Below are 25333 nucleotides of genomic sequence, written 5' to 3' on the forward strand. Positions count from 1 at the left end.
AAATTTAATTAGGAATCCCTATTTATAATTTGAAATTCTAAATTCAAATGGCAATTAAGTTTGTTCTGTCTACCTTATTCTCAATCCTTTAGTTACTTAATTAACATGGGAGTTAATTTAAATATACTTTTGCTTAGATCAAATAAGAACTTAGACTTCTAATTAGCCAAACCCTTAGGTGTATCGACTCAACAGCACCACCGTGTGGCCATACTTGTTATTAATCTTGATATTGGGAGTAAATTCTAAAGCTCTTTTCTCTTTCCTCCCTGTCACTATCTTCTGATTTGACTACTGCTACTAGTTGCTGGGATTTTGCCTGAGGGAAATCATAGACAGAACTATAAAGCTATCAAGCAGGTATTTGGAAACTTGAGAACGGCATTTCACATTGTTTTCATTTTTACCTTCCTCTTTGTGAAATCCTACCCCACTAGGCTGAAGCAGGTCAACGAAAAGGTAGCCGTCAGCGAGATTTCCAACACACACGAGGAACACGCTAACAGGCGTTGCGGTGTCAATCTTGCCATTACGGGACCAGGGCTGTAATTATTATTATTTTTCCTTCACCCCGGAGAAAAATATTAGCAATCACAGACTTACAAAAAAAAAACATTTTCCTTTCACGATCCTCTGACTAAGAAGCAACCTTCTGATATCAGACTTAACAAAAAAAAAAGGGAAATCTAATATCAGAAAGATATATTTTGTTTGAGTCCCTCTCCCTCATTTTGGCTTAGCTTAACCTTCGCCCTTGAAAAAAAAAAAAAAAGAGAGAAGGGCCTTCTTTTACAGAAAACGGTGAAGCATCCGATTATCACCCTGTTCCTCGCTCTTCTGGGATTTTTCATTTTCTTTATCTGTTCTCTAGCTGTTCTACCTGTGTGTGTGTGTGTGTGTGTGTATTCAATTTCTCCCACAGAGGCAACGAATTAGAAGCACATACACCCCCCCCCAGAGGATCACAGTCACAGAGAACCACACTAGTACACACTCAACACTAGTACACACTCAACACTAGTACACACTCAACACTAGTATACACTCAACAGTGCATATCTACACTCCTTTGTTTGTGATTTGTTTTGTTTGGTTTCTTTTGTTTTGGTTTGTTTTGTTTTTCTCTTCAAGGTCTGTGTCAGTTGCGGTTGGAAAACTTCCCTCACCCGTCAGAACATGTCTCGCGCAACGGAACATGTCGGTCACTGGGAGGATCTGGAAACATGGCTAAGTGCTGCAACCGACAGCCTCCTGCCTAAAGCCGCTGAAACACTGAAACACCAGACACAAGACCAGCTAGATGAAAACATCACAAGTCTCATGGCACAAGACCCAAGTCAAAGCTACAGTCATAAAGAATTAGCCAAGATTACCGGCTCCTTAAGTCACACACTCATCGCGACCCTCAAGTTGAGCGACAAGAACGCTGCACAGCTCCAGCAGGAGTTGACACGCGCACAACGGCGCATCGAGCAGCTACAACTGGAAGCTCAGGAACGACGGGAAAAACCCGATGAGGTGAACCAAGGCGCTGAGGAGGAAATCAAAAGGCTAAAAGAAACCCTAGCAGCTACTAACAAAGAAATGCAACAAGTCAAGGCAGACTACGCTGATCGGTCCGAAAAGCTACAGTACGCGGAACAGCTGCTGGCGAAAGCAAAGGCCGACTTCAGGGACAAGAACGGCAGAATCAAAGCCCTTGAAGCTCACCTGGATGAGTCAAGAAACGAGGTTAGCCGTCTAACATATCAGCTAGACTATGTCAAAGAAGAAGCTGATAGTTTCCAAGAGGAACTCAAGCATGCTTATGAACTGCGCCGTGAGCCATCAAGGACACGAGACGCACCGACCTCACCCCTGCCAAGCAGGACTGGGTCACCTGTTCCTGGACTGACACGTGAGAAAAGGATGGAGGGCGTGGAACGGAAACCTTCACCACCCGCCTCTAGAGAACTTTACCTCACTCTACCTCAGCCAAAGGAATCTGCGGCAGCCAGCCACAGATCATCGCACGGCTTGGACCTAAAGGACCTCGACAAGCTCGCCAGGAACATTGGCAAATTCACTCCAAGTGTGCCAAACAGCCAAAATGTCCAAGCGTATCTCCAAGACATCGATTTCCATCTGGAAATGCGACCTAACGTTACGGACAAAGATAGACTCTATTTGCTCCGAACCACATCCAGCTCTGAAGTTCGCAGCTTCCTGGACAGGCAGCCTGCTTACACAAAGACGGATTACCAACTGCTCCGAGAAGCCCTCATTAAAGAGTTCTCCGACCCTGAGTCCGATCAAGGCCTAGTGGCTGCCCTGGAGACAAGACAAGGACGTCACGAACCTCCCCAAGCCTACTACAGCCGACTCAGACGAGCATACTTTGGAACTCGTAACGAACCTGACATGGAAGATGAACTAAACTTCAAAACTCTCTTCCTAAGGAACCTTCACCCCGGCGTAAGCCACCATCTTGGCGTTCTCGCATGTCCACGAACAATGACTGCTCAACAGTTGCGAGACTTGGCGCAGAAAGCCTACGGCAAACAGAAAATGGCCTCGGAAAAGAGCGGCAAAAGCCCAGCAGTTCTTGACTTCAACACTAACAGTCAAGGCCTGGCTCTAGAGGGCGCCCAACGCCAAGACAGTGCCAAGCCGCCACCCAGAGAGTGGAACGCACCCTCGTCCAACAAAGAACGAGACTCCCACGCCAGTACCAGATCTAAACAGAGATATGAACGCTGGGATGGACCGCGTGGACGTCAATGCTCACCTGGACGGCATTGGGAAAAGACATGGGACCAGCCAAGGCCTCATGAGAGTCAATGGGAAAGATCGTGGAACCAGCCAAGCTCGTTTGGAAACTCAAGAGGAAAAAACTCATGGGAATCCAACGGAAACACCAAGGGAAAACGACAAAGTCACCCTGGAGCGACTAGCCCAAGGAATCGACGAAAGAATTCACAACGATTCCAAGCTGACCGAGCTCAAACTGAATCCACGCAGGAACAAAAGTCACCACCGTGTTTCGACTCACAAAAACTGATGGAAATGATGATGAAAGAATTCTTCCAACGGAAGGAGGAAGATCGGAGATGGGAAAAGAAAGAGAAACCAGATTCAGCCTGACTAGCGGCCGGACGAGAAGGCAGCGACCAGCTGGCCCAACCAGCCATGGAGAACAGCACTCCTTCATCTCACTCTCAGAGAACTGCAATCACAATAACTTCAGATGGACACAAAACCCCATCTGAAAACCCAGCAACAGAGTTAGACACTAACTCAACACTCAAACCTCTAGATCACAGCAGCGTCCAGCAAACACCTGCTGATGAAACCACTCAAGTTCCTGAAAGTGCTGTCTTGGTCGTCTGCCACTCCTCCGAAGAACACCACACCAGCCCTGATATCCTAACCGTTTCCTCCCAAAATCCAGTCCCTCAACTCCTAGGCGATCTCATTGAGAAAGGTATAGCGAAAAAGTTTTACCTCTCCATCATCATCGAACGACACATCAGAGTCGAAGCCCTTCTTGACACGGGAGCCGACATTACTCTAATGTCCACCGAGCTTCTCGAAAAGGTCCAAGAAAGAACAAAGGGGACTAACAGAAGTCTCAGACTCCACAGATGTGAGCTGGACCTCCAAGCATATTCCCACACGGGCCTCCAACTGAAACATGTGGCCCCAATCCACCTAACGGTTGGATCAATGGATCTCGTCCATCCAGTATACGTCTCACCACTCAAGACGTATCCACTTCTCATTGGGAAAGATCTGCTTAATCGCTTCAAACCGCTGATAGACTTCAAGCACCTAAAGATGTGGACACAAGTCCGCGAGCCTCTGCCCTGCCAGTCATTAGACTCCAACGAGTCGCGGTGTCAAGTCACAGACACCACCCTCAATCCAGCGACTGATAATGCAGTAGCAAAGCCTGTACCTGGATCAAGCACAAGCAACAAAGACCAGGACCCACTCCTATGCTCACTGCAAGAGCCTGAATCAAACACAGGCCCCCATCGAGTCATGACTGCAATAGACGTTCAAGGCACATCAGTGTCCGACGCAGCACTAGCCCTGTGGGCAGAGAACTCAGCCATCAGCCTGAAGCTATTCAGCACAGTGAAGCAAAGACATCAGAGCCTACCACATGTCGCTAAGCACAGCCGCTTCCCTCTCAGTCCCTGGGCAACAACCATGGCCACCTCCAAGATCATCTGCGCTCTGGACATACGATGGAACAACAGACAGCTGAGTCACTACTTCCTCGTCATTCCAGATCTACCGCACGACATCTATATTGGAGCGGATATCATGGTCCGGCTCAATGCTTACGTTGACACTGTGAACGACGTCATATGGGCTCCTCTGTCACACCAACTGACAACTGCAGTCAACCTCAAGAACCTCCAATCTGGTCAAACCATGCCCGATGCATGCGCTATGATCACGGAGCAAGAAGCCATAATACCTGCCTACAGCAAGAGTGTCAGCGTCCGCCTCAACATGCGACCTGGCCAAACTCTCAACAGTAAGCTAAGCTTCTTCCAACCTTCCAGGACCTGCCTGAAACTAGGACTGACCCTGGAAGCCACACCTCTCATCGAAGTGTCATCTCGTGCTGTGTATGTGTTATTCAACAACTGTACGGCCCAAGACATCCACGTTCCCAAAGCCAATCACCTGGGATGACTCATCAGCCAGACATTCCATGACTTTGAACTGATGGTACCTGTCATAGGCCCTATACCAGCACATCTAATGCCAGACGAACACGAATACGACGACACCGTAATGTTCACAAAACCTCATGGAACCATTGCCATCACTTCCATTCTGCCGGTGTCCAGAGAAAGCGTCTGTCGATCAGAACTAACAGATGACACTCATCTCGCTGTCTATGCTGTCTCAACACAGCCTGCAACGGAATCACCTCCACAGGTGAACATCGGGGTCCAACGCCCCTCACATGACTTAACTGCAGAAGAACCCTACACCGGGTTCAACGCACAAATTCAGCAGATCCTGAGTGAGGCGGATGCCCTTCACAACGAAGTGGATCGCCAAGGACTCAAAGACATTCTGCACAAATACCGAGACTCTTTCGCAAAGGATTCTCTGGATTGTGGACTGACCAACATCCACACGGTGCGCATCCCGACAAACCCGAATGCGCCACCCACATTTGTGCGACAATACAAGATTCCAATAGCGTCATATGAGCCAGTGCAAGAAATTGTTGACTCCATGCTGGAAAAGGGGGTCATCCGGCCCTGCAACAGCACATACTCTGCCCCGATATGGCCAGTCCTAAAACCTAACGGCAAATGGCGGCCCACCATCGACTATCGCAAGTTGAATCAACAAGTACCACTGTTGCGATGGCCTATGACCCAATTGGATCAAGAAATCCCAAAGATCAAAGGCTCGACGATCCTGTCAACACTGGACGTCGCCTCCGGGTTCTGGACGATCCCTGTCCACCCCGATGACCAACACAAGTTAGCATTCACCTTTGGCAATCGACAGTACACCTTCACACGGTGCCCCTTCGGCTATGCCAACTCACCAGCTGAATTCAACACCTTTCTAAACAAAGCATGCCCTGACGCCAGAGCTAGAGGCAACCTCGTTTACGAAGATGTTTTGATGCAAAGCTCAAGTGTGGAAGACCACTTCAAGGAAATTGATCACGTCCTAAACCAGCTGACAACGGCAGGAGCCAAAATCGCTCTTCACAAAGGACAGTGGTGCAAAACCAAGGTGAACTATGTCGGACTGCTTGTCGGAAGAAACGGCATCGAGCCACAGTCTAACCGCACTCAAGCCATCCAAAGCATAAAAGCGCCGACTAACATCTCTGAACTGCGGAGCTTTCTGGGAGTGTGCAATTACTCGCGACAGTTCATCGAAGACTACGCTGACATTGCCCGACCACTAACCTCCCTCCTGAAAAAGGATGAAACCTTCGTCTGGACGGAAGCCCAGGACACCGCGATGAGCCAGCTCAAACAGCGCCTGTGCTCTGCCCCGTGTCTAGCTTACCCAGACCCCGGAAAAGAATTCTACTTGGATGCTGGATTCTCCAATCATTGCCTCAGCGCAGGCCTATACCAGCTCCATGACAAAGACAAGCGAGTGGTCGCTTATGCCAGCAAAACGCTGCTTTCCCCAGAATGCAAGTACTCAGACTGCGAAAAAGCTTTACTTTGCACTGTATGGGCTATCCAGCGTTTCTCGAATTACATCGGTGCACAGAAAGTCATCATCGAGACTTGTCACCAACCTGTCACCTTCCTCAACAGTCAACGCATCAGAGATGGCGTGGTGACCAACGCACGCATAGCTACCTGGCTAATGACACTCCAAGGACGGGATGTGGAGGCACGGTACGCCCAAAACTACAAATCATCATTGGGCAACGGGCTAGCAGCCTGCCAAAACTGTTCAACGGACACGCTGCACACACCAGCGGAACCCAAAGAACCACCACAACCTCAAATGACGAATCACAGGTACTTCGAGGAGAATGTGTGTGAAGGAATGCCCACAGCATATGTCGATGGCTGCTCCTACAACCACAAGGGCAACTTACAAGCTGGAGCGGGAGTGGTCTGGCTCAACAACGACCCTTGCCCACCGCAACAATTCAACTTAGGCCCTCGCTCATCACAATATGCTGAAATAGCAGCCATCCTCATTACACTGCAAATGGCCGCATCCCACAACATCAAAGAATTCCTCATCTGTACCGATTCAAACTACGCCCGTCTCAGCTTCACCTGCCATTTAGCTGGATGGAAACAGAATGGATTCAAGACAGCTAACAACAAATCTGTCAAGCACCAGGAACTCTTCCAAGCAAGCGATGCCATTGTCACTGAACACGACATTATCGTGTATTGGAAAAAGGTTCGAGGTCATTCACGTCAACCAGGACAAGACAAAGACTTCAATGACCAAGCCGATGCCCTCGCCAAAGCAGGAGCATTACACGGAGAGTCCTGGACATTTCAATCCCTCCCACCCAACCCAACGGTGGCAGCCATAACCCGCCGCCAGCACGCCACTGGCGTTCATACCCCCGCCTCCTCCCTCGTTACCCTATCACCTCAGTTCGCTACTGACGATCTGCTCACCCTCCAAACAGCGGATCCCACTCTGCGAACCATTGCGGCTCACATAGCCGATCCATTATCTCATCCTATTTCCACTTCCGACCTAACTGCTTCCTCTGAGCTCCGCACGCTCCACTCAATCAAGCACATGCTGCATCTGAGAGACGGTGTTCTCACATATGTCCCTGAGCCTCTCACTGCGCCAAAGCTCGTAGTGCCTCACGGCCAAAGGGGGATTTTGCTGACACACGCACACGATGCACCATGCGCTGGACACCACGGTGCCAAGGCCACATACGAAACCCTCAAGCAAGTAGCATACTGGCCCGGCATGCAGCAGGACGTAGCGGAATACGTAAAAGGATGCCTGGTGTGTTGCCAGTTCCAACCGGCAAACCCAAACCACCGAGCCCCACTGCAAAGAAAGGGAATGACTTTCCCATGGTCGGACCTCCAAATAGACTGGGTAGGACCCCTGCCACGGTCAACACGGGGTAACAAATACTTCCTCACCGTGGTCTGCGAATTCACAAAGTGGATAGAATGTCTCCCAGCTCCCAACGATACAGCAGAAACAACAGCCTGCCTGTTAATGAACCACATCTTCTCAAGATTTGGACTGCCTTTAAGGGTCAACTCTGACCGTGGAACCCACTTCACCGCTGCAATCATGCAGGAAGTGTGGAAACTCCTGGGCATACAGGCCAAGCTCCACATAAGTTTCCAACCAATGTCCTCAGGGCAAGTCGAACGTGGTAACCGAACAGTGGTCAGCATGTTAAAGAAGTATGTGTCCGCTAATCAAAAGGATTGGGATATCAAACTTCCACTGGTATTGATGGCCGCTCGAGCCACCCCTCACCGGTCCACCGGAGTACCCCCGTTCACATTGATGACAGGGAGAAACATGACGCTACCGCTGCATCTGCTGTACCAACCCGGTGACCTGAACCTTGTCACTGCCTACACCACTCACCAGTACCTGGAAGAGTTGCATCAACACCTGAGAGCGACTTTCGCCTTCGCGCAACAGCAACTGCAGCGAAGCGCAGAAGGTCGTAAAGCCTACTACGACCAAAAGGCCTCTCACCATGAGCTCAGTGTCGGAGACAAAGTGTGGTACTACCGCTTTGCCCAACCAAAGCAGAACACTTCCCATCGCCTGGCAAAGAAGTTCTTACCTCGCTGGACGGGACTCCATGAGATAGTAGACAAGCTCTCACCTGTCGCCTACCGAATCAAAATCAGCCAAGGGCGCAACGAGCCAATACTTCGATGGGTCCATCGAAACCAGATAAAGAGGCACCAGAGCTCCAGCCGACTGGCAAAGGGGGAAGATCAAGCCCACTGACACAGACCGACACCCATACGCTCTACATCACACTAACATAATTTCTGTTGTCTAGGAAACATATAGCGACCTCGCTTAAACATAACACATACACTCTCTCTTCAGCTGCACTACTAGGGCCAACCTCTAGTAGAGAGGAGTTACTCCACACATGTGACACTCGTTTGCGGCCTCACCTCATTCGGTGTCCTTGTGTCTCTTTGTGTATCTTTTTGTGTGTCGTGTCTCTTTTATGTTTTTCCCATTTTCCGTTTCTCAATCCAATCTCTCTTCTCCTCTAGTCCCCTCATCAGGAAACTCCCTTTACAAATGCCTTAAATCCAGGTCCCGAAATTGAGATTGACTCCCTTTAATAAGTCGTTGTAACTCGTTGCGAGAACCGTGGTCAACCGATCCAGGTGACCGGGCCATTCTCCTCAGTTTAACCATTATCGACGCTAATAACATTTACCGGCTCAAAGATGTAGTGATTGTGGGATTTTGGCAAAGGAACACCTATGTCAAAATCCACACTCCTGAAGTCGTTGCGTATCACTATAACAACGAACAGTTGTATCTGGCCCCAAACCTAAAGATGTGTACGCTCACGAAGGACATTCACTTCCTTTGCCCGAGTAAGCCGTTTATCCGCGATAATACTGAGGGCATCTGCGGCCTAGAATCCATAAGGCCCGACACTAGCTGCCCCGCCGAAGCGACACCACGTTCTCAAGTTGAGGTAACGCAAGCCGAAATTATCGGAAACCGATGGCTGGTCAACACCCCAGCGTGAACGGCTACCCTCACATACGATCAACACGACACCGCCACCCGCATTATCCTACCTAACCAAACTCTATGGATCACGGTCCCTAAGGGCTCGATCCTCCATATTGACGATTTGGCGTTGTACCACCTTACCGACGACGAGTATCAGGCTGAAATCGAAATCTCACCTTTCTTCAAACAGCACTCCTTCAACCTTGATCCAGAATTGGAAGAAAGGATCAGGGAGGAAGGAACACAACTGATTGATTTAACTCCCGTCGATACAGCTTTAGAAGCTATCGCTCGCCTTCCGCCCGCTGGCGCGTCGATTATTCGGTCTTGGTCTGCCGCTGACACAGCGCTTTGCATCTCTACTATTGTAGGATATGTTGTGACTTTGACCCTGGCCTTCCTCCTACACAAACGAGTGAACGCCGTTCAAGAGTCTTGCAACAAATGCACGTCAGGCGTCCCGCGCATTTTCCGACGTGATAAAACTGACCAAGAACCCGAACCGGAGAACTCACTTAACCTGATTGAGATCACGCCTGTACCGCCTCGTCGAACCCCGGACAACTAAACCAATCAAAATAACCACACTTCTAGTAATCCAGTTGTCTTCTCAAGTTTCTAACCTGTACATTCCAAAATTACCCTGCACCAGGATTCAGTCAGTGATGGAGATGTTGTTTGTGCCTTGTGTGTGCCTGTTCTTCCTGATTCTTGTTCCAGTGCCCGCCGACGTCCACAAACGGGGACCTCACCGAGCAAAGGGGGAATATGTAATGCCTGATCAATATACACACACACACATCTAGGTTCAACACATTCCTGATGCAAGGATGGATCAAAGCTCGCATTCCAGCACAGGAAATTCACGTTTTGTCATTTCGAAAGAAAACAGAACTCCCCTTTCTCTTTGCCTAAACTTTATTGGCGCCAGACTCCCTTGACTTCATGCAGTAAATCCAAAGACATTTACGACCTAGCAACTATCAGTACATTCCTGAGAATGCGCGCCGTTTCTCTGCAGCGCCCCCCAAAACAAAGGAATTCAACTGGACCATGTGCTAGTGAAACAAAGAGAGCCACACCCTGAAGGATTTTGTTTTAAAGAACAAAGTTAAACAAAATATACTCGAGAAAAGAAACAATATATATACCATACCTTTATAAACTTATATATTAAAGGATGTTTTGTTTGTGACATTTATAAGCTGTTGCATTATTTTAAATCTATGGTAAATCTGTTTCCAGAATTTATAATCTTCCTGAGTACTAGTTGTTCATTTTCACTTGATTAATATGTGTATTTAGAATTTAAGATCGTTTAATCAATGCCTTAACTACGAAATCGAATATAAAGGATATTTGTATTTTGGTGCCTGTTAAACGCCTAGTGTTTGGTCTCGGATGAAAGCTGATTTAATGAATAATAATATTGTGGTATGAATTAAATCTTATCTGTTTTTCATTAACGCCTATTTACAAGATGAATGGAAGTCTGCTGTTATAAGTTTTTATGTGATAAAATACTTGCGCAGATAATGTATGCAACACGCAGCTACGCAGGGCGGGGCTCTGCCGACAAAGACTCTTTCGATTGGACTACGCGCCAAAAAGGGCGGACCTAAATCAGCTCGCTTAAAACGGATGCACGCCCATGAAGTTCGCGGAGTTGGAGTTTTGAAAACAACAGGAGGACACGCACGCCAGCGAGTCTCTCGTTCTGCTCACGCGGCAAGCGCTTCAGGCCATAACATCACGGCGAAGCAAAGCAACTAACACAAAGACTCAGTTAAACTTTCAAAGAACTTTAATCCTAAACATCATTACGTCAGAACGAGACAACCAACCACTGAAGAGTGCGCTAGTCACACGGCCGACCGAACAGCCAATCCGAACGCGGCCCGCAAAGAACTGAATTCACCAAAGGAAAGAGTCTCTTTGAACTGGAGAAAGCCTGAACTGAGTTCGATCAAAACAACTGAAAGACCAAGTAAGGCAAATCTCTTTATTGACTGAAACCGGGATATCTCTCCGCTGAGGGTAAAGATAAAATACTTCTTTGTCTATGAGTTTCCTCAGGTTGAAAAGCTAGCATTAAAACCTAAGTCTCTCTCTCTCTTCAGATATAAACAACTCGCTCCCATTTGTGTGTATGTTAATGTTGTGTTAGAATAGTGAATAAAACTTTGACTTTATTAAGAAATCTTTTGTCTGTGTTATGTGATTTAACATGTCGTAACTATTTGCCAATAGATCGCGTTTACCTACGCTCATGGGCTAACTTAGCTAACTCAATTTAACTATTTGATTTATTTTAATCGTTGGCCACGAATGAAATAAACAACGTGTTAAAGATAACTGCTGTTATTAATGCTTGCTGGACAAGTCGTTAACAAGGCATAAGTTGTACATTCTGATTAATAACAATTAATCATATGAAGATCAACTCTTAAGAGTGATTCCCTAAAAGCTAAATAATAAAAATATATATATATGTAGGATTCATTTTCTACACACCATAGCAAACCACTCTCCGTGTAAGGCTTTGCAGTACTTTGTTCAATTAGCTGAACTATATATTGAACTAAATGAATGTTGCGTCCGAATATGATTTTTGAACAAACATAAAAATTACTCATTATTCTTTATTTCTGTGTTTTGCGCTCACGGTTTGGACAGTACCATTACCGCCGGGCTTTCAGACACAACATTCTTCATTTCTTTATAGTTCTGAGTTTGAGGCAGCTTCTATCGCATTATTTTAATAACAGCTGTCAAGTAAAGCGCGTATTATTGTAACACGAGAGTGGATATATATGAATGCACGCAGGTGGATTTCCTTCACTCTCGCATAAAGCGCGCTTTCATCTCTATGTTCTTGCTATAGAATTATCTTATCTCCTGTATTTAATGTTGTAAGATATCGACCAAGCAAGACATCCCCAATGAAAATTATAAATAAAGGATTCATTAATTTTATTATTATTATTTAGTCAATGAAGAGTTCAGATGCAAAAGCCATAAGTGCCATCTGAAATGTTATTCTAAAATGAGCATTTTTCTCAGGAACAGGTTCTTTTCATTGTCATTAAAGTAAAATAACTGAATATAAACGAAAAATACTAATTTTAGAAGAAAATTTCAGATGGCATTTAAGCTTTTGCATCTGAATTCTTCATATATAATTGACTAAATAATTTTCATTTATTTATAATTTTCATTGGGGATGTCTTGCTTGGTCGATATCTTACAACATTAAATACAGGAGATAAGATAATTCTATAGCAAGAACATAGAGATGAAAGCGCGCTTTATGCGAGAGTGAAGGAAATCCACCTGCGTGCATTCATATATATCCACTCTCGTGTTACAATAATACGCGCTTTACTTGACAGCTGTTATTAAAATAATGCGATAGAAGCTGCCTCAAACTCAGAACTATAAAGAAATGAAGAATGTTTTGTCTGAAAGCCCGGCGGTAATGGGAGGCTATGTCCAACCGTGTCCAAAAGCCTTACACGGAGAGTGGTTTGCTATGGTGCGAGAAAGTCAGAGTTGTGAGATATAAACTCGCAATTGTGAGAAAAAAAGTCAGAATTGCGAGTTTATATCTCAGAATTGCGAGTTATAAAGTCAGAATTGCGAGTTTATATCTCAGAATTGCGAGTTATAAAGTCAGAATTGCGAGTTTATATCTCAGAATTGCGAGTTATAAAGTCAGAATTGCGAGTTTATATCTCCGAATTGCGAGTTATAAAGTCAGAATTGCGAGTTTATATCTCAGAATTGCGAGTTATAAAGTCAGAATTGCGAGTTTATATCTCAGAATTGCGAGTTATAAAGTCAGAATTGCGAGTTTATATCTCCGAATTGCGAGTTATAAAGTCAGAATTGCGAGTTTATATCTCCGAATTGCGAGTTATAAAGTCAGAATTGCGAGTTTATATCTCAGAATTGCGAGTTATAAAGTCAGAATTGCGAGTTTATATCTCCGAATTGCGAGTTATAAAGTCAGAATTGCGAGTTTATATCTCAGAATTGCGAGTTATAAAGTCAGAATTGCGAGTTTATATCTCAGAATTGCGAGTTATAAAGTCAGAATTGCGAGTTTATATCTCAGAATTGCGAGTTATAAAGTCAGAATTGCGAGTTTATATCTCAGAATTGCGAGTTATAAAGTCAGAATTGCGAGTTTATATCTCCGAATTGCGAGTTTATATCTCAGAATTGCGAGTTATAAAGTCAGAATTGCGAGTTTATATCTCAGAATTGCGAGTTATAAAGTCAGAATTGCGAGTTTATATCTCAGAATTGCGAGTTATAAAGTCAGAATTGCGAGTTTATATCTCAGAATTGCGAGTTATAAAGTCAGAATTGCGAGTTATAAAGTCAGAATTGCGAGTTTATATCTCAGAATTGCGAGTTATAAAGTCAGAATTGCGAGTTTATATCTCCAAATTGCGAGTTTATATCTCAGAATTGCGAGTTATAAAGTCAGAATTGCGAGTTTATATCTCAGAATTGCGAGTTTATATCTCAGAATTGCGAGTTATAAAGTCAGAATTGCGAGTTATAAAGTCAGAATTGCGAGAAAAAAAGTCCGAATTGTGAGATAAAAAGTCGCAATTACCTTGTTTTATTTTTTATTCATTGGCGGAAACGGGCTTCCATAGGGGATAGAGAATACTGTTGAGTATAAATAACATTACGAATATGGAATGCCCCATAAAACATGTTTGTGTGTGTGTTTACCTGGCTATAGTTTTGGAACAAAATTGTCCAAAAAAACTGAACTACATCTGAAGAAGGGTCCTCAAAGTTATTCATAGGGATCAAATCAAAATAAAATAAAATACTAGACACTGGACATATTCTTAACAGGCTTTATGAAAATCACCCCATAACTAAAGATGCAGATTAACACATTAATATGCTTTTTGAAGAAAGTCGTTTTCTTATTAATAGTAAATCAAAACACATGCACACATACTCATGCAACCTGTATTTAATGCAGTAGCTATACATTGTCTTATCAAACACAAACAAAATGTCCAGGAAAGTGACATTTGAGGGTTTGAGGGGTCTCTCAAGGGCCAAGAATGAACTCCACTAAGTGATTAAAACACTATGACAAATGAGCAGCATGTTGTTCTGAGTGTGTGTGCGTACTTGGCTATAGTGTCGAAGTAAAATTGTCCCACAAAATATATCTGAATAAATATCCTCAAAACTATTCATAGTATGCAAATAAAATAAAATTAAATTAAAGACAGAAATGAAATTAGAGCCACTGGACAGTTCTTAACAGGTTTAATGAAATTCACCCCCTAAATAAAGATGCAGAGTGGTGTCAGAGGGTGCACGTTCTCTTTCAAATGAATAAGTTATGAAATATCCCTGTTAAACGCACACAAACACATCTTTCTCTCACATAATGAATGAGAGTGGCAGATGAGTGATGTCCCTCAGAAACAGAAAAGCTGATGCAGAAAAGTTCTCAATTCAATGAATGCAGAGAATGGATTCTCATGGAGACTGTTAAGCCATGAACAATCTTGGAAAGACAGGAGGCCATACAACGCATCAAAAAACATAGTAAGATCTCCTTTTAACAGACAAAGCACTGAGATGAAGTACTCTCATTTTCTAATGGAGTAAGAGAGATTAGTTTTATTTTGTGTGGTGAAGCAGGGAATATTAAAGGAGGGAGGAAGTGAGGAAGACACGAACACAGGAGAGAAAAAGAGAATTAGGGTAAGTGATATCAACAGCAGTCTCATCGATTGATTAATTAAATTTCTCCAGACCTCACCGTCTGTGCTTTCATCCTGCTGAGCAGTTCCTCTGAACCTACAAACAAGCCCTGACACATACACACAACTTCCACAATTGTGGTAAAGTAGTCAGATTTGTGAGATAAAAAGTCATAATTGCCTTTTTATTTTGTGAAAGAAACAGGCTTTCATTTATTCTACCTACAACAATGCAATAAACAACAAAGAATAGATAATATTATCAAAGATGACAAATGATGTGTTATTTATGTGTTCTGAGGCAGATGATTTATGTACAAACCGAGTGGATGCTGTGTGCATGTGTCAGAGCTTGTTTGTAGGTTCAGAGGAACAGCTCTATAGTCACATGAACTGCTCAGCAGGATGAAAGCAATTGATGAGTCTGCCATTGACATCGCTAACCCTAATTCTCTTCTATTTTTCACTCCTGTGTTTGTATCTTCCTCACTTCCTCCCTCCTTTCATATTACTTTCAAAATCAAACTAATCTCTCCTGCTCTATTAGAAAATGAGAGTACTTTAAGTACTTTGTCTTTTAAAAACAGACCTTTTTTACATTTTTTAATAGCAAATCAATAGTTAATATTATATTGTATCAATTATTTTGATGTGTGTGTGTTCACAGATCACAGCACATTTAAATTCTCATAAAGATGTATGTGTCCTCCTGTCTTTCGGAGACTGTTCATTCAAGATTTAATGGTCCTCACAAGTCTGTCCATATACTTATGTTTGTATTTCACAGTTTTGACGATAATTGTGAAATAAAAATAGATTTTTTACTCCATGGCAGAAACAGGCTTCCATTAATAAGTGTAATTTCACCTAATGTCTATGTAATAAAAAATTAACACATCAGAACCAAAGATGAGACGTTAGCAAATCGGTGTGCATTTGCTTATGGGATGATGACAGATTTCAAACAGATTTTTCGATATGGATGAGGGAGACGCCATTTGCAGACCCCTGCTGAGATATTGAAGGAGTGGTTTGTCTGAAAGGAGAAACATTGACTGCGTGCCTGATGGGGTGAATTCAGCGGGGAACGGCGGAGCGAACGTCCCCCTGCCATGTGCCACATAAACGATTAGCGGTATTGTTTAATCTCAACGTGATTCTTGTCTGCTTGTGTTTCTGAAAGGGCAAAAACATCCGCAGGACCGAACGGAGACAGGAGAGCTTCAGGAGGTCTGGCACTCTAGACAGCCTTTAAAAAGGGTTAGAGAGGGTGAAAGAACAGGGGAGAGAGATAGAGAGAGAGAGATACGGTGAATAAATCAGAAATATGTATAAAGAATGACCTGTTTTTAACCTTCAAAACCAACCCTATTTACTTTCTTAATGCAAGTCTTATTGTGAATGATTCACCAGTGCCCATTATTATAAATAAAAATGTATTTTCCGAATCTTTAATCAAAATGCAATAACATGCTCTTCCTCTGAAATGACCTTCCTTTTCCATTGAATTACTTAGGCTGTGCAGGCTACTGGATAATTTGAGTCAATTCATCCTTTTTCTTTTTTCAGATTATACTAAATTGATCAAACAAAATCTTATCATTTATTATAAGGCCCATACTAATCAAACTTGATAACCTCTGTCACCACCTTCATCATTAACAGACACTCCTCTCAGAGTCAAATGATCATGATAAAAACTCCTCACACCAACATCCGCCTGCTACGAAGCACCATTTAAACATTAAATATTCAGTCAGTTCAAATATTAGGTTGATTAATCTGATAAAAAGTAATTATTTCATATATTCCACTGGTAAAACATTATTCCACTTACTTAAATCTTCTTATAAATGTGTATACACATTCTTAAAGTACACTACTGTTAAAAGTTATGGGTCGGTAAGATGTTTCATGCTCACCAAGACTGCATTAATTTGATAAATACAGTAAAAACCGTAATATTGTAAAATATTAAAATAACTGTTTCTATTTTGATATTTTAAAAAGCTATTTTATTCCTTTGATGCCAAAGCTGAATTTTTAGCAGCTGTTATTCCAGTGTTCAGCGTCTCATGATCTTCCAGAAATCATTTTAATATGCCGATTTGGTGCTCAAAAAAACAAATAATTTCTTATTATTCAGTTGTGCTGCTTAATATTTTACTAGAAACCAGGATACTGTTTTCCAGGAGCCTTTGATGAATGGAAAGTTCGAATGAACAGCATTTATTTAAAATAGAAAGATTTTGTAATAACAAATGTCTTACTGTCACTGTTTGCTGAATAAAAGCTTACTGACTAAACCTTTGAAGGGTCAATTTGAAATCAGCAGAACAGTTTAAATCACTAAATTAAAAATAATAATAAAGAAAAACAGTTTAGAGGTAGAATGCTCTACATGAACACACATTTACTCCATCATATAAATGCATTACTGCAAATTCCTTTTCCTATACTTTTTAAAAAGCATCTTTACTATAATCCATTAGAACTGTTCTTATAACAATTTTATTTGCTTATACCTGTAGGATTTCATTGTCCAAAAATTACAATCATAGCATAAATATTTTAAATCAAATTCTTCACTCCCTTTCTCTGTATTCTGTTTGACTGACAAATGCACAAGTTATCGCTCTATGAAGTGCTTGAAGTTTAAAGACGACTCGCTCATAACATAAAAACAGTAAAATGTAAAATAGAAAAATCCCCTCTCAATCACACTGAAGCCAGCCACATACGCTTTTGACCTTCTTTGAAATATACTATAAACTGCTCTCAAAGTAAAGTGCCCTTGAAATAATACATGCAAAAGCAAGTAATGAAATAGAGGTGTAGGAATGAAGACAGGTAAAGAGTTCCAGAGTTCATTCAGAAATGAATGGCTGGGGTGGGTGGAGTCTCTCATTCTGCTGTGATTGGTTAGTTTGGGAGCTAAGCAGAAGTTTCTGATTCTGATTGGCTGCCATCTGTTTCACCTAGTTTAGACTCTAGCTCTTTTAGAACAACAGTCGTGAAGTCTTTAAGACCTCCTTCACAACTGCTGTCATCTTTCACATCGAGGCTGTTGGCAGATCTGCCCGTGTTCTTGAGGATCCCTCTTAGCTTAGGTGTAGGAGTCGGAGACTGAACGGGTTCAGGAGACTGAACAGGAGTTGGGGTAGGTGGTGGGGTGAAGTCCTGTTGCACAGGTGGAGGAGAAAGCAAAGAGCAGGATGGGACAGGAAGAGGGGTTGGTGGACATTCCGGAGAGTCCGATATGAATTCCAGAGTGATCTCACAAGGCTCCACCGTCATGTAATTGGATATACTAGAACTGAACTTCCTCAGGACAGGTGGAGTCGGCCGTTGAGCCATGGGTGGGGGAGGAGTCTCACCATCACCCCCAGTGATAATGCAGGGTGGGATGTCCTTGCCAACAGAAATTGGACTAGATGAGAACATGAAGGCGCTTAGCAGTGGGTCGTCTGGATCTAGAGATGCGTAAGAGTCCCGGCTCTGTCTCGGCGTTCTTTCAGCTAAAGCTTGCTGCTCAAACTGTCTGGCTTGTTCTCTGACCGACAGCTTCGTTTCTGTGCTTCGACCACTTTGATCTACATCAGCATCAAGCTCTTCCCTGCTGTCCTTAAGCCCTGCCTTCAGCTCTTGCTCCTCCCATTCAGCAGGGTCCCAAAGAGCCTGTCGGCGCAGAGCATCGTAAAGCCCTCGTCTTCGAATACGGGACGGTAAGGACCAAGACGTCATCTGGCTGATGGGGCTTGTCGGAGATGGGATGTCACTGTCCAAAAACCCACTGACCCTGTGCACCTCCGAGTTGGGCTCGGGACTACTAGACGCTCCATCCTGGTAAAGCGGATTTTGCGTGGTGAGCGGCCGTTCATCCGAGAGGAAGGTGACGTTACTTTCTGACTTGGGCAACTTGTCGAGCAACTTTCCGTTTCCGGCACACAGTTTGTGAGCAGTGATAGCACGAGAGGCGAAGGCTCTTATGAGACTCTGTCGATCCGCCTCCTCGATTACAGACTTTCTGCGCCTTCTGCAGCCCACGAGAGAAAATGAAAGGAGAGGAGATTGAAGCGTGTGTGGAAAGAGACGGGAAGGAATTGAGGGAAGAGAACAGCCATGGGAGGACAGAGCGCTAATGACCCACTACACAAAAATCCTTCACTTTAATGGAGCTCGGCCAAACAAATTTGCTCAAGATTTTACATTTAGCTTTAAAAAAGCTAAAGCAAATACTCTTAGTCAGGATTTCTGAGATAAATAGTCTTAAAAATAGTCTTAATAATACTTCAGGAGACATTATGCTGCGTTCAATTCAGAAAGTCAAATATCCAAGTTCCTATTTGGAAAAGTGCAACACAGGAATTACACAGTTTTAATGATAAACATTCACTTGTAAACCAATAAAATGCAAACTTTTGAAGAAAAAGATCCTTAAACACGTGTAATGAGCTTTTCTTCTTGTTGATAATCATAGGGTATACCCATTGGGCCAGTGTAAAGACACATTTTCTTCTAAACCACATCTGCGGTTTACTGCGGCATCTGAAAATCTGGCAGATCCATGACGCAAGACGATTCTACGCAATGTTGATCTCGTATTTAATGTCTTTTTATATTTTAATGCTATATAGTTTTATGTTGCAAATAAGAATAGCTAAAACTACCTTTTAGCACACTCGTTTCCTTCAGAGTAATTAAATCAACAGTTTTTTTAATAACTAATGAATATGTAAAATTATGGTACAGTATTTTCCATTAGTTGGCATGAGATTCAAAGAGTCATTATTATGTATTTCACTAGGCCTTGAGCAATGTGTCTATATAGTCTGAGAAATTAAGTAGGAATACCCTTCTACATCCGACTTTGTATGGAATGCCGCAATTACACGACGAATGCAAGCAGGCATCAAAATTGTGTATTTCCAGTTACGAAGTGCGAAGCTCATACACTAGCATTCATAAACCAGTCTGAAATCCCTATCTGTTCAGATAATCTTCGTTCAAACATCAATCAAGATGAGCTATTACAATGGCGAGTCTCAAAGTGAAGGACGCGAGAAGCGTGTTTTTGTTTGCTTTGAGGAGAGAACTGCGAGGAACCACTAGAGCCGGGAGGCGAGGGCTTTATCTAGCCAAACTACTAAAGCTTTAATCCACTACAGAGCTACACACATGTATCTGTGCATTTTATCTTTTTTTAACAGTAAATAGTATCAAAATGTTCCTTTCAATATGCAATTCAACATGAATCAAGGGTAAAAACAGATGAAATGGTAAAAAAACTAGCAGAGCAGTTACACAGGGACTAGAAGCTACAAACCACAAATCAAGAGGGATTTTAAAATACATTGATAGCAGCGTGTAAGAAAGATCACTGCAGGGAAATGCAGCATATTTTATGTTACTCACTGTAGTCCAAGCCTGGAAAATGCAAAGAGAAGATGAGAATGAATGAAACATGAGGAAAAATGCATGTAGACAGAGGGATATGATGACAATTTAACACAGGCAGGCTCTGTTCACATTTGGCATTAACATGCATCTTCAGTGACTGAATCGAAAACAGAAACTTGACCGCTATAAAAGCCAGATGTAAATGCACACAAAACCATGTTCCACAAAGGTGTAAATGCAAATGTGTTTTTATTAATCACATACAGTACAACTAAGTAACATATACTGTAAGTGGAGGCTTCTGTGGATAAGTGAGATGAGTGCAAGTAATTAATGCAATCCAGCTAAATAATATCAGGATACTCTCTGGATATGAAATGCATGTTAATATCAGATGTAAAGAGGTCTAAGAGACGCATGTAAAAGGTAAATAGAGAGGAAATGTAACCACTCATCCTTTTAATCATTCATTACGAATGTGTATGAAATGTGTAATATGATATATGCAGCAAACTGCATAAATACCGTATATTAGTATATCAGTGGGATGGGAATGTAAAGAAAATACATTAAGGTCATATTTTACCCCAAAATCAATTGAAAAATGAGATGAAGAAAATATTTTTAGGCCATTAGGATTGTTTATGCATTGACATTATTTGCACTACAATTCCTTATTACTATAATGTTTCTAAAACCTAAAAAAGACCTAAAACTAAAACCATTAAAAATACCTACATATTTTCATTACTTAAAATAACTGATGATATATTTACGGTAGGAAATTCACAAAATATCTTCATGGAACATGATCTTTACTTAACATCCTAATAATTTTTGGCAGTAAAGAAAAAAAGATAATTTTGACCCATACTATTGCTACATACTACACCCATGGCTATTGCTATCCATATACCCATGCTACTTAGGACTGGTTTTGTGGTCCAGGGTCACATATATTATTAAATTATTAAATTAAATTAGAATTATAGAATTAAAACTATATATTAAAATTAAACTATATTACATTAATTTTAATTCAACTAAATTAATTTATTGTGTTTTTGGGGTGAAATTTCTGGTAAAAAAATAAACAAATAAATACAACAATCAATCTGAGGGTCACAGAGAGACACCTTAATCTTTGTTAAGTAAGGTTGCTGACAGACCACTGTTTTTATTAATATCCAACAAAAGAACAAAATGTTTGCCCAAACGCACAAGCAAACAAATTCTACCCTAATGTTTCTTTCTGTTGATGGCATTAGACTGCGGTTCAGAAACATGGTCTAGCAATCTCAGCATCTAATCTAATGCATTCAATTCAAAACCGCGTCTTTTTTGCTGTCTATTTGTGTTAGCAGCTGCATTTGTTTTGATTGCATTAAATCAAAAGCACTTTAAAAGGCTTTACCTGAGGGACGCAGATGCTGTGCTGCGGCTATAATCTTTTAATCTATTAACATTTCATTCTACTCACAACAGCCTTTAGCTTGGCAATGGACTCCTGCTGCACCAAACCCACGCGTCCAGTGAGCACATCTCTATGGATGGACTCAGTATTAAAGCCAAAAAGGCAGCTAATTTACTAAAGAAACAATTACCTTCGGGAAGTCAAAAAGGAACAGTTTCTCCCTTTGGAGAATATCAAGGAAAAACTAATTTCTATTTCAAATGAAGAACCAGGTCAGGGCATTAAAGGGGTAGTTTACCTAAAAATGTGCATTCATTCTATTATTTACACTCACGTGACATTCAAATCATGAAAGACTTTCTTTTTCCTCCATGTGACATGAAATAAGATATTTAGCAGAATGTTCATGCTGCTTTTGTCCATACAAATGATAGCGAGTGGCAAAAATCATTCAGTACACTTTGCCGCAGTTTTGCTTTGTTGTATTTCACTCACACATATTTAGAAAGAGTTTGATGTCTATGACTATTAATGTCATCGGTTCTTTTATGTCTCGTACATTTATGACTCTAAATTTGACTACTTTTACTACCCAAAACAATTGGGTGTAGAAACAATTTCCACTCACTGATTGTTATACATTTCAAAAATAAGTACAAAGAAATGCACATTAAATTAAAATACATTTTTTTTAAGTAGAGACTGAAATAGACTTTTCTTATAAAACATATATTTTACAATGTACTATGGACTACTTTTATGGTGCTGTTTTGGTCCAAAATATTTTTGTGGTGTCCCAAGAAAGTAAGTCATACAGGTTTTAAATGACGAAGAGATTCAGAGAGAATTTTATGGCATAATTTTCATTTTTGGGCAAACCATTCTTGATTTACCTACAGATACACACCCAAATCTTGTTAATCATCTCTCTGCTGTCTGTGCTGAAGGTTAAGGGTATTATTTAGGACAGGTAACTTACATGCCGCCGTCTCCCAGCTCCTCGTAGAGATTGGTCGGAGCACCACCTCCTGTTGATTTTCCGGTAGGAAGAGACATCTGGATACGGGCGGTTTTGGCACACTCGGCCTGCCTCCTGTAAAGCACCCCCAAAGAGTGAGTTTCCTTCTTTTCAAAAGGCTCATTTCAGCTCTATTATAGGAGGATATGAGGTCTGGAGTTCCAGCAACTCTCATTTGATCTGTTCCAGCACTTTTTATTCATGCAATGCAAAATATCATGGGTTATTCAGCACCTTTCACACTGAGATGAGGTGTTTTATTAGGAGGGAGCTGAACCCAGCTCACTTTGTACTCTATGAGGTCATGAAACCAGTCATTTCTGTTCATTTTCAAAGCCATCGCTATTCTGCTGGAATCAGAGAGGGCTGGAGTGAGTATGTCCTTTGCGTCTCATCTCAATTCAAGCTTTCTACTCATATGGTTCTGTTTTAAGGACTGAACCGAATAACGAGGGTACGAAGGCATACAGTCTCTGGCAAATAATTCATCAAAAAGAAGAATTTGAACTTACTCTTTGAATCTGAGCGCAGGTTCCACATGCAGCGACAGGAAGTGCAGGGAAAGAGGAAGAAAGGAAAATGATTGGATAATTAGGAACAGGAATAATTCAAAGAAACACAAACAATGTAATATAATATAATATTCCCACAAACCAACAGAGGAAAAATGGTTTAGAAAATGTATAGTATAATAATACTGGATAATAAATCATGGAAAATAATGGATAATATTGAATACTACATAAGAATATATCATAAAATTGTACAATATAATATAATATAATATACACACAACCATACAGAGGACAAGTGGTTTAAAAAAAATGGATGGATACATATAGCATGCTAAATATGAAAATATAAGAAAACTGTATAATGGAAATATAACAATATAAATGGAAATATAATATAATTTATATTAATATATAATTTAAAATTAATTATACTTTCTGGCCTGTATGTACAGTGGGGGGAAAAAAAATTATTTGATCCCCTGCTGATTTTGTACGTTTGCCCACCAACAAAGAAATGATCAGTCTATAATTTTAATGATGAGAGACAGTGAGAGACAATAACAAACAAATCCAGAACAACGCATTTCAAAAAAAGTTATAAATTGATTTGCATTTTAATGAATGAAATAAGTATTTGACCCCTTTGCAAAACATGACTTAGTACTTGGTGGCAAAGCCCTTGTTGGCAATCACAGAGGTCAGACGTATCTTGTAGTTCACACATTTCAGGAGGGATTTTGTCCCACTCCTCTTTGCAGATCCTCTCCAAGTCATTAAGGTTTCGAGGCTGATGTTTGGCAATTCGAACCTTCAGCTCCCTTTACATATTTTCTATGGGGTTAAGGTCTGGAGACTGGCTAGGCCACTCCAGGACCTTAATGTGCTTCTTCTTGAGCCACTCCTTTGTTGCCTTGGCTGTGTGTTTTGGGTCATTGTCATGCTGGAATACCCATCCACGACCCATTTTCAATGCCCTGACCCTGACGGTACATGGCCCCGTCCATCGTCCCTTTGATGCAGTGCAGTTGTCCTGTCTCCTTAGCAGAAAAACACCCCCAAAGCATAATGTTTCCACCTTCATGTTTGACGGTGGGGATGGTGTTCTTGGGGTCATAGGCAGCATTCCTCCTCCTCCAAACACGGCGAGTTGAGTTGATGCCAAAGAGCTGGATTTTGGTCTCATCTGACCACAACACTTTCACCCAGTTCTCCTATGAATCACTGGCAAACCTCAGATGGGCCTGTACATGTGCTTTCTTGAGCAGGTGGACCTTGCGGGCGCTGCAGGATTTCAGTCCTTTACATCGTAGTGTATTACCAATTGTTTTCTTGGTGACTATGGTCCAAGCTGCCTTGAGATCATTGACAAGATCCTCCCGTGTAGTTCTGGACTGATTCCTCACCGTTCTCATGATCATTGAAACTCCACGAGGTGAGATCTTGCATGGAGCCCCAGACCGAGGGAGATTGACACTTATTTTGTGTTTCTTCCATTTGCGAATAGATCACACCAACTGTTGTCACCTTCTCACCAAGCTGCTTGGCGATGGTCTTGTAGCCCATTCCAGCCTTGTGTAGGGCTACAATCTTGTCCCTGACATCCTTGGACAGCTCTTTGGTCTTGGCCATGATGAAGAGTTTGGAATCTGATTGATTGATTGCTTCTGTGGACAGGCTGTCTTTTATACAGGTAACAAACTGAGAGTAGGAGCAGTCCCTTTAAGAAAGTGCTCCTAATCTCAGCTCCTTACCTGTACAAAATCAGCAGGGGATCAAATAATTTTTTTCCCCACTGTAAATGCCTGAAAATGGGATTTTCTTACCATTCTTTTTCCAGAAAATATTTATATTGCACGTACATGAATTGCCATATGTGATTGTAATTGTCATTAACTTGGTTAGTCAGCTCATTGTGTAATAGATCATGATCTTAATTCATATATTTAATCGACTGGCAGTCCAAACTCTAATTTCACAGGTCAGAAAATGCTTAGTGTAAAACCATGCAGCC

The 25333-nt window shown here is 42.0% G+C and overlaps 1 protein-coding gene across 1 annotated transcript in view; it reads right to left on the reverse strand.

The window, feature by feature from the left end:
• The window catches only part of LOC306884212 (protocadherin-15-like), a gene marked incomplete at both ends in the record, with an annotated part of 179630 nt that overhangs the window by 12146 nt on the left and 142151 nt on the right, over positions 1–25333 (reverse strand). Inside the window, 4 exons of the mRNA XM_079439931.1 lie at positions 15035–15072; positions 17954–19011; positions 20391–20432; positions 22769–22882. Of these exons, the coding sequence (XP_079296057.1) occupies positions 15035–15072; positions 17954–19011; positions 20391–20432; positions 22769–22882 (1252 nt within the window). The remainder of the gene's footprint in view (positions 1–15034; positions 15073–17953; positions 19012–20390; positions 20433–22768; positions 22883–25333) is intronic.

The sequence above is a fragment of the Barbus barbus genome, assembly GCF_936440315.1.
Source record: "Barbus barbus genome assembly, chromosome: 18".
NCBI lineage: Eukaryota > Metazoa > Chordata > Actinopteri > Cypriniformes > Cyprinidae > Barbus > Barbus barbus.